Source organism: Moschus berezovskii, chromosome 12 (assembly GCF_049115385.1).
Source record: "Moschus berezovskii isolate FMDL1 chromosome 12, NW_MosBer_1.0, whole genome shotgun sequence".
NCBI lineage: Eukaryota > Metazoa > Chordata > Mammalia > Artiodactyla > Moschidae > Moschus > Moschus berezovskii.
Window position 1 is genome coordinate 87986083 of NC_142471.1, and position 10705 is coordinate 87996787.

Here is a 10705-nt window from a genome sequence, read left to right on the forward strand (position 1 = left end):
GGGAGGTGGGCTGTGGACACTTTGGGAGAATGTGCCTTGGAATGTCCCACTTGGGTCCCGCATGTCTAAGGATGGGATAGGAATGCTCTCCCATCCTCAGCTCCCGACTTCCTCCTCTTCCGCTCTGTAAACAAGACTTTTGTGGTTCTGTTAGGAATAAATCCATAAGAATGTTCCCTTTGTACTTCTTCCCAGGCAAGGATCTGGAAGAGCTTAGGCACATAAACTTCTTCCCTGAATCCTGGCTGGTCCGAGTTACAGCCAACCACTACCACGCAGTGAGTCGCCAACTCAGCAAGGAAACAGTTACCGAAATTTATTGCCTTTGCTTTTTCTGGGGATGTGTTTTGCATTTGAAACCTCTGGGCTTCTGAGGTCAGGAAGTCTCTGGATCCTTCCCCAGGGGAAGTGGACAGAGCCAAGCCTGGAGGGGAGGAGGGAGGTGGCCCCGCCTTGGAGCCCAGGTGTTTAGAGCATCAGCCCTGTTGGCCTGAAGAGTCAGGGACCATTGGCCACATGGCCCTCCAAACTGAGTCCCCTCACCAATGCAAATGTCATGTACTTATTATTGGACATTTTAAAAATGCAGAGAAATTGAAAGAAAGCAAACGCATACCCTCAGACTCATTACCCAAAACAACTGCTGCTAACATCTCATTGCATATGACCTTCCAGTCTTAAAAAAAAAAAAAAAAACACTTAATGAAATGTTCTTTTATCACCATTTTTTAATGGCTGCAAACTCTTTCACCAAAAGGATGTGCTACAAAACCTAACCCTAACCCTACCACTTGGTGACTGGCCAGTGCTACTTGGCTTCTCCTTTGTTGTAGAGAAGTCATGGTGTTTCTGATCATTGACTATTATAAATAGAGTGTATGGTGAGTGCATTTGCACATGATGGTTTATTTTGACTGAGTATTATTTTCTTATAGGATAATTTGAAGAGTAAAAAATACTGGCCTCAAAAGGAATGTGCACTTTTGTTCTTGATATATATTAGCAAACTTGGGGACCAAATTACTCCTTCCCCGGTGATGAATGAAGTGCCTTCCTTTGAGCTCGGCAACTCAGAGCATTTTCCTTTTCCATCACTTGTGTCAATAGTGAAGTGAACAATGGCATCTCATTTTTTAATATGCATCCCCTTTATTACTAGTAAATATGAATATTTTTCCATGTGGAATTGTGAATTGTCCATGCAAACTATTGTGCTTCTTATGTGCTTCCAATCATGCGTTTTCAGAGATGAAATGGGGCAGTGTTTGAGTTCCGAAGGTTTATGAGTCACTAGTTAAAATTCAATTCAGCTCAACAAATACCTATTGTAATGTGCAAACCACAGGGCTCAGTGGCCCCCGCACAGTAGATAAGGCCTCCGTGGGACTGTGCTCTTCTGGGACGTAACTCAGAACTGTGCTCTGATGGAGCAGAGAAGGAGGGGGTTGACAGAGAAAGAGGGGACAGTCTCGGGGCTGGGGCTGCACACCTCAGGGAGCCCCCACCTCCCTCTTCATATCCTGGCCCCCACACCTCCTTCCTTTTGCCCTCTACCATCAATATTATCCTCCTGAAATTTGCTCCCTCCTGACCCCAGCCCTCATGTGGAGCCTGCCATGTGGGGCCATACCTGGTCTTGACTTTGTAGCCAAGAATATGCTCTGCCTTGCGATTGGGCTCCTAATGAACACGTTTTATTTCTCAACTAAGAAAAAAATGTTGGGGCATTTTTGTGTCCTCATCTTTGCATCCTGTGAAATCCTTGAGCAGGGTACCTGCCTAGGACTGGATTCATGGGTGAATGTAGGCTCCAGAAACAGAACTCTTTTGAACACAGTGAGGGATGTTGGGATCAAAGCAGTGAAGATGTTGTTGGGGAGTCAGGTTGCTGGTAAGTGGTGTGTGTTTTCCTTTCAGCTGGAGAATGGGGGTGACATGGCCCACGCGAAAGACCTAAGCACCCAGGCGCTGAGATTTGGGCTGCTTTTTAACCAGGTACTGACCACCCGGCTGTGCAAGGGGAAGGACCATCCCACCTCGTGCTTGGTTAGAGACCTTTGTACAATGGCCGCAGTCAATTATTACCTGTGGCAAGATGGCCAAGGCAGTAAAGGAACTTGTAGGTGTCGCTCTTGAACACTCACCACCCCCTCGGGGTAAAATTCATAAGACGGGTCCCTGAGATAGGCCATTCAGTAACTTGATATACACAGCGACAGTGCCCCATAAGGTGACCAGCTGTCTCAGTTTTCAGGGTTGGAGTCATTTCCCTGGGGATGTAGAACTTTCTGTTCTAAAGTCAGGAGAGACCTGGGCAACCTGGGATGAGTTGGTCATCCTCTTCCGCACAAATATGGTGAGCTGCCAACTGCTCAAGAAGAGATTCCCCTCCGAGCCCATGGTTAAGGTTGCCAGGGTGGCTATTCTGGGCAGCTATTTTGATGGAGCCCAGACTCAGACCAGCTGTGAGTCAGGAGCTCGGCTGCAGAGCACCTGGGGGCTCAGCCCCCGGAGGAGCATGAGGGGCTGGCAGCTGCACTGTCTTGGCTCCCTTGATAGGCATGGTTCTCCGGGAAATGGCTGCAACCCTCCCTCTTCACTAAAGCCACCCAAGAAGTGATCTCAAAAGAGTTCATATGTTAGGGGTTTGGGGCCCTGAATCTATCATCAGATACTGCCCCCTGGGTCAAGCCTGGATGGGCTGGGTCCAGTCCCTTGGTTTCAGAGATCTGTCCAAGTGGACAGACTGCAGACAGCAGTGGCCAGGACACCCTGCAATGCTGTGGGCATGGAGGGTCTCTTAGGCCCACTGAATTGTAGCAAAACACTGTTTTAAGGTCTGCAGACTAGGCGTCATCCAAGAACATGCTTAACTCGTTCTTCCCCCCACTAAGGTGTGTGTAGAGTGAAAAGTATAGGCCCTGAGTGCCAAACTGTAGAGATTTGTAAGGTCACTGCAGTTTGTCTTTTCTTCTCTTTCCTAGGCTGAAGTTGTTGTCATGTTTTAAATCACAAATCAGTCCCTTTAGTCTTTGCATCTAGAATTGGTTTTGCTATGTCCTCCTCCCTTTGAATACTGAAGATTTCTTTTTCCTGTCACTTTGTTGGTTACCTTTCCTCATTTAGGAGTATACTACACATTCAAAAGTGATTACCATATATGGATTCTTCTTTGAGATAAAAGGAATCAAGCATGACACTACCTCCTATAGTTTTCATATGCAGGTAAGAAGGACAGAGCAGAGGAGAGGGTATGTCTCTGAAACAGCCTTTGAGATTCAGTCAATTCATACTGAATTAATAATAATTGATTAAACATGAATTGCTAATTCATTTGGAATGTGTTGTAGGCCTGGTGTTAATCAGGCTGATAGATGTGATGTCATTTGATTTTTGCAACAGCGTTGTGAGGTTGCTGCTATTAGCCCATTTAATGGATGAGGATCTCAAAACCGAATGTCTACATCAAACTACCGCACAATTGCACTCATCTCACACGCTAGTAAGGTCATGCTCAAAATTCTCCAAGCCAGGCTTCAGCAGTATGTAAACCGTGAACTCCCTGATGTTCAAGCAGGTTTTAGAAAAGGCAGAGGCACCAGAGATCAAATTGCCAACATCCGCTGGATCACGGAGAAAGCAAGAGAGTTTCAGAAAAACATCTATTTCTGCTTCATTGACTATGCCAAAGCCTTTGACTGTGTCGATCACAATAAACTGTGGAACATTCTGAAAGAGATGGGAATCCCAGACCACCTGACCTGCCTCTTGAGAAACCTGTATGCAGGTCAGGAAGCAACAGTTAGAACTGGACATGGAACAACAGACTGGTTCCAAATAGGAAAAGGTGTACATCAAGGTTGTATATTGTCACCCTGCTTATTTAACTTATATGCAGAGTACATCATGAGGAACGGTGGGCTGGAAGAAGCACAAGCTGGAATCAAGATTGCTGGGAGAAATATCAATAACCTCAGATATGCAGATGACACCACCCTTATGGCAGAAAGTGAAGAGGAACTCAAAAGCCTCTTGATGGAAGTGAAAGAGGAGAGTGAAAAGGTTGGCTTGAAGCTCAACATTCAGAAAACAAAGATCATGGCATCTGGTCCCATCACTTCATGGGAAATAGATGGAAAAACAGTGGAAACAGTGTCAGACTTTAAATTTTTGGGCTCCAAAATCACTGCAGATGCTGATTGCAGCCATGAAATTAAAAGATGCTTGCTCCTTGGAAGGAAAGTTATGACCAACCTAGATAGCATATTAAAAAGCAGAGACATTACTTTGCCAACCAAGGTCCGTCTAGTCAAGGCTATGGTTTTTCCCGTGGTCATGTATGGATGTGAGAGTTGGACTGTGAAGAAAGCTGATCGCCGAAGAATCGATGCTTTTGAACTGTGGTGTTGGAGAAGACTCTTGAGAGTCCCTTATACTGCAAGGAGATCCAACCAGTCTATTCTAAAGGAGATCAATCCTGGATGTTCATTGGAGGGACTGATGCTAAAGCTGAAACTGCAATACTTTGGCCACCTCATGCGACGAGTTGATTCACTGGAAAAGACTCTGATGCTGGGAAAGGTTGGGGGCAGGAGGAGAATGGGACGACGGAGAATGAGATGGCTGGATGGCATCACCAACTCTGTGGACGTGGGTTTGAGTGTACTCCGGGAGTTGGTGATGGACAGGGAGGCCTGGCGTGCTGTGATTCATGGGGTCGCAGAGAGTCGGACACGACTGAGCGACTGAACTGAACTGAACTGAACATGTTTGTATGACTTCCACTGCTAAGGCCAGGGTTAAATGCTGCTGCTGCTGCTGCTAAGTCGCTTCAGTCGTGTCCGACTCTGTGCAACCCCATAGATGGCAGCCCACCAGGCTCCCCGTCCCTGGGATTCTCCAGGCAAGAACACTGGAGTGGGTTGCCATTTCCTTGAAACCACTTCTGGGGTTCAATTCATTTTCTTTCTTTTTTTTTTATTATAAGGCTTTTTTATATGGACCATTTTAAAAGTCTTTATTAAATTTGTTACAATATTGTTTCTGCTTTGGTTTTTTGGCCATGAGGCATGCGGGATCTTAGCTTCCCAACCAGGAATCGAACTCATATCCCCTGCATTGGAAGGCGAAGTCTTAACCACTGATCTGCCAGGAAAATCTTTCAACTTGCTTTCAGTTTGTACATGCTGGGTGATGCTTTACAGATGGCCCTTCTTTCGTGGAGGTAGCGTGTAGTGCCTGCAAGGACAGACGGAATGGTCTTGTTTAGGGTGGCAAAGCAGAGCTGTGGACAGGCCCCTGGAAGAGTCAGGAGGATGAAGGCCTTCACTTCCAAGCTCCTGCAGAACTTTGAGGAGAGGCAGGAGAGCTGGCTTTCAGAGTAGAGACTGAATTCAAACTTCCTGGTGAGCTGTATGATCTTGGTGAGCCCAGGAACCTCCTAAGGTCCACTCTCCAGAACTTCAAGACAGAGAAGGTAATATGACCTACCTCCCTAGGTTGTTGTGAGTATTAAATGTGTTAAATTGTGCAAAAAACTTGGAACAGGGCCCCCATGATGATGGTGACAACTCTGATGGTGGACCCTTATGCTTCACTTAGGATTTGATTAGAAGTCTCGTAAACTTTAAGCTCCTTGAGAAACCATATCTTTCATATTACTGTATCTCTTTAAAATTTATTTCTTCTCAGCTGCATTGAGTCTTCATTGCTGTGAGAGAGCTTTCTCTGGTTGCAGTGTGTGGGCTCCTCTTTGCAAAGTGCGTTGGCTTCTTTGGTTGCCGAGCACGGGTTCTAGGCTTCAGTAGTGGTGGCACATGGGCTTAGTTGCCCCGTGGCGTGAGGGATTGTTCCAGACCAGGAATCAAACCCCTGTCCCCTTCATTGGCAGGCAGATTCTTAACCACTGGCCCATCAGGGAGGCCATATCTTTCTATTACCACTTCCAGTCACAGTATCAAGAAGGTGGGGGGGGGTACATTTGGATCATGAAAGGAGACATGCATGAGAAACCTGGGCTTTCTTCCAGCTTGGCCGTGCCTCTTTACGTGTCCTTGATTGGGTCACATCTCTTCCTTGGGCCAGTCCTTGGTCTTTAGTGACTCAGGCATTTCTGTACATAATGGATTTTACTGGATGGAAGAAATGAATTATTTTACAGTAGTCAAAGTGCTCATATGAATACTATGTCGGTTTTTAAATTCTGGCAAAGCCATGTGAAGACCTTCTAATTCAATACAGATTGACTTCCTGGCATTTTCCTGAGTTGTCCAAACCCCAGTCCATCAGCCATTACTCATGGTGAGGGTTCAAATGCCAACTGACTCAGCAGTAAGTGTGCTCAGGAAATGGGGTCATGGGGAAGTGCTTGCTCCCTGCACACATCAGACAGGAGGGCTTGCCAGAAACCAGGTTTCGCTGACTCTGGGTCACCAGTTTCAGTCCCACCTAACGCGGGTCCCCCTTCTTGCAGAGAATAAGGCACACTGACTTGGAATGTGCCTCCGTGGTCTATGAGAACACTCCCATCAGCCTGAGAGCAGAACGCCTAGTGACGTACGAGATCAGAGCCCAGACCCTGGTGGACGGCAAGTGGCAAGAGTTCAGGACGAACCAGATCACGCAGAAGTTCGGGTTGGTCAAGCCATCCTGCAAAAGCCATGTGAGTACTCATCTTTTCTCTTTGATTTCTTTTTTTTGCTCTTTCTCTCCTCTGCACCTTTTTTGGGATCACTGGCTTTACATCTCCAGTGATCTACGGGAGAAGTTTCTTAGGTTTTTAAAGGATTATCTCAGCTCCAAATTATACTAAAGAGAAACCTCCTAGAATGAAATTGGGCATACTGAAAACTCTTAAGTCAAACCAGACTGCTTGACTTGGGTCACACCGGGTCCTTTCTCCAGCTTCCCTAGTGGCTCAGCGGTAAAGAATCTGCCTGTAGTGCAGGAGATGTAGGAGGTGTTCAATCCCTGGGTTAGGAAGATCCCCTGGAGGAGGGCATAGCAACCCACTCCAGTATTCTTGCTTGGAGAACCCCACGGACAGAGGAGCCTGGTGGGCTACAGTCCATAGGGTCGAAAAAAGTCAGACACGACTAAAGGGGCTGAGCACGCATGCACGCAGGTCCTTTTTATAAATACGGAAGGGTACTTTTAGGGGGAGGAGGGATGTTTGGTGGAGGGTATTTGCTGCCAGCACCTCCACTCTTGCCTGGATATCACCTGGAAATCCACAGCCCAGTCCACCTCTCTGCTGCTCATCCAAGGAGAATTGAGGCCATCTGCCTCAATGGGCTGCCCCGGCATCCAGGTGGATTCAGTCCCTGGCTTTGCTCCTGATGACTTCAATCCAGAACCTGCCGGAGAGCCTGTCTGCAGTGCTGGGAGGCTGTGAATCCAAGCCCTCACTGCCCTGCAGGGGATGGGTGTGTGCGTGCACACTAGTCTTGCCTGCAATCAGAATCACCTGGTCCTTTGCAAAGTCCCCAGGTCTGAGTGCCTCCCAGACTCGACCAGATATCCTGTGGGGGTTTGGTGGGGGGAGACCCAGGCATTAGTATTTTTCAAAGCTTCTTAAGTTATTCTCCATGATGTTAGAAATCAGAATAGCAATTTCCTTGTGCAGGCGGGAGGCAGGAGGAGAAGGGGACGCCAGAGTATGAGATGGTTGGGTGGCATCACCGACTCGATAGACAAGAGTTTGAGCAAACTCCAGGAGTTGGTGATGGACAGGGAAGCCTAGCGTGCCACAGTCCATGGGGTCACAAAGAGTTGGACACGACTGAGTGACTGAACTGAACTGTGGAGGCGGGAGCAGGGGAAGCTGGAATGTTGACCAGGAGGGAATATGAGAGATTTCAGAAGTAACTGAAATGTTCTTTATTATGATCGGGATGGTGACCACACAGGAGTGCTCACCTGGGAAAATCCATCAAGATGTATCCTTAAGTTTGGTGCACTCTCTTGTGTTCAAGTTAGACTTAATTTTTTCAGATTTGTTTAAAAACCTTCCCTACGTGATTCTTGGTGTGTAGCCAGAGCTGAGAAGCAAGCACCTTACACAGGTGCTAGGCCTTCCTCTTTTCAACCCTTCTAGAGGGTGATTGCATTTACCCTAAAAGTTTCATTGGCTTTGTTTTGTTTCATCTTTCAGGCCTTGAAAATCCAGACTGTGGGCATCCCTATCTATGCAAGTTTCTCATTCATCTTCTCATTATCTTAACAGTTTTCAGAAGAATTTCTTCCACTGGTCCACATAAGAAGAAATAAAATAACATTAAAGGGATTGCTCAAATATTCAGCTGACTCTCTTTGTTAGCAATGGTCGCGTTAGCACTTTTGTTCGCTGTCTTGGTCTGTTGTGCTGCTATAGCAAACCACCACAGACTGTGGGGGCGGGGGGCTTATAAACAACAGAACTTGATTACTCACAGTCTGGAGGCTGGAAGTCCGAGATCAAGACGCCTGCAGATTCCATGTGCTGTCTGGTGAGAACTTGCATTCTGGTTCGTAGACGGCTGTCTTCTCCCCACATCCTCACATGGTGGAGGGGGTAGGGGGCTCTCTGGGGCCTCTTTTAATGAGGGCACTAATCCTATAGGGAGGGCCTGGCCCTCATGACCTGTTCACCTCCCAGAGGCCCCACTTCCTAATGAGATTGCCTTGGGAGGTTAGAATTCAACACGTGAATTCTGGAGAGACGCATTCAAACTATAGCACTCCCATTTGTGTTGTTTGAGGATGGAAAGTACCAGAGCCATGAGTCTGTTGCCATCATTGACCCCAGAGCTCCCTGAGCCCAGCCCTAACTTGATTACATTCGGGAGCACTCTGATGGGCGCACCAGCAGTAACAGCATCGTCCGCGGGGAGCTGCAGGGCTCCCCCTTTCATGGTGCATTCTCTGCCTGTTACACAGAGCAACATACCTGACCATTGGCCCTGGCAGAAGAGCTGGGAAGGGAAGCCAGTGATTATACGGTATGGCGTGACTTACTGACTGTCCCACCTTTTAAATGGAGCTCTGTGGTTTGGAGAAAACAAGGGGAAGAGAGTTTCTCTTCCCACTCTGTGGATTCGTTTTCTATCTCAGTGTAGTCAAGCACCACAAGTTTAGTGGCTTAAAACAACATGTATTTATTATTATACAGTTGCGGTGGCTCAACAGTCCAGGTGGCTTTGCTGCATCACCCTGGCTTTGCTCAGGGTCAGGTCTACAATCCAGTGGTGGCTGGGCTGTGTTCACATCTGAAGACGTGAGTGGGGGGAAGCCATGTGCAAGCTCGTGAGGTTGCTGGCAGATTCATTTCCTTGCAGCTGTATGACAGAGGGCCTGACTGCTTACTGGTTATTGGGAAGAAGCCACCCAGGTTCTAGCATCCCCCTGCCCTTCCCTGCCACATGGGGCTCTCTAGAGACGTTTCAGAGCATGGCTGTTCGTCCTTCAAGGCCAGCAGGAGAGTTTCTCTCACTGTGGTCTGCTAAGACAGAGCCTTGCATAATCTAAGGTCATCTTGGTGATTACCCATCACCTTGACCATGTTTTCTGGGCTACAAGAGAGTCACCTGTTGAACCTATACTCAAGGGGCGAGGCTTATACAAGGGATCACTTTACAGTGTGTCTATCACAGAGTGTTATCCGGTGTCTTTGGGAATGTGAGGGAGCCTTCCTGATGCTGTATGGACAACAAGGTGGTAGACTAAATTTAGTCTAATGATCACCTTAGAAGCAGATGGGCTAAAGGAGCCTCCTTCCCAGCAGAGGACCGATGCCCTGTGCAGAGTGACCTGGCAGGGAGAGAGGTTGGTGGGAACATGAGAAAGTGACCTAGCGGAAGAGTCGGACAAAGGATCTGGGAGTTAGGCCTGTCCTCACCCCTGTCCTGCAAGCCCTGTTCCCCAGCTTGCATCTGGCCAGGTCCAGCCAACAGGAAGTGGTGTAGGGAGTTTGGAGAATGGGAGACTGGGAGAAACCTGGCGGTTTCTCACCCTCTGGGCTGTGCACAGCATTTTCCAGCAGGAGCGGTGTCTCCTCTGTGGCTCCAGCTCCACTCTGTCATCCCAGTACCTACCTGGCAGCCTCCTGCTGTGGTTCCAGGCCCATCAGATGGCCTTGCTCCTGCTTCTAGGGATGCCACCTGTGCATCCCTCCAACCCCAGGGCAGTGAAGATTTCCTGCTGGTCTCCAGGTTGCCTCATTATCCCGTTTGCCTTCACAGGTCTTCCTTCATCCGTGTGATCTGTTCTCTCTATTGTATTTATGATGTTCAAAAACCCCGGAGTGCTTTATGCTTTCCAGACTGTCCCTGATATGAGGTGTTTTGATAAACTGATAGGTGTGACCCAGTGGGGTAGTCTGTTGGAAAACATGGCTTCAGTTATTCCTCACACCCCTGCAGGGCTGGGACAAGGCCAGGCAAGTGAGGCAGCCTGCTTGTGTCAAAATACACCATCATTCAGATAAATGGGAATTTAGTGAATTATCATAAAAAGGCAAAACCAATGCTAAAAATCTATGATGTAGGTTGATGAATCACTGCAGGTGAACACACCCCCATCCCAGCTACCTGATCAAAACCAGAGCATGATCGGCACCCCAGGTGCCCCCCGACTTGAACCCCTTCCCAGGCACTGCTGCTCCTCGAAGGTAAACACCATCCCGACTCTCACATCCATTGCATTGGCCATTTAGTTTGAATATTTAATG

The 10705-nt window shown here is 47.8% G+C and overlaps 1 protein-coding gene across 2 annotated transcripts in view; it reads left to right on the forward strand.

The window, feature by feature from the left end:
* Positions 1-8287, forward strand: part of BTBD16 (BTB domain containing 16) — a 53221-nt gene extending 44934 nt beyond the window's left edge. For both annotated transcript variants that reach the window (XM_088842541.1, XM_055424487.2), the window contains exons 11-15: positions 196-278; positions 1918-1995; positions 3127-3225; positions 6473-6661; positions 8153-8287. In XM_088842541.1, the coding sequence (XP_088698667.1) occupies positions 196-278; positions 1918-1995; positions 3127-3225; positions 6473-6661; positions 8153-8221 (518 nt within the window). In that variant the 3' untranslated portion in view covers positions 8222-8287. The remainder of the gene's footprint in view (positions 1-195; positions 279-1917; positions 1996-3126; positions 3226-6472; positions 6662-8152) is intronic.
* The last annotated feature ends 2418 nt before the right edge of the window (positions 8288-10705 follow it).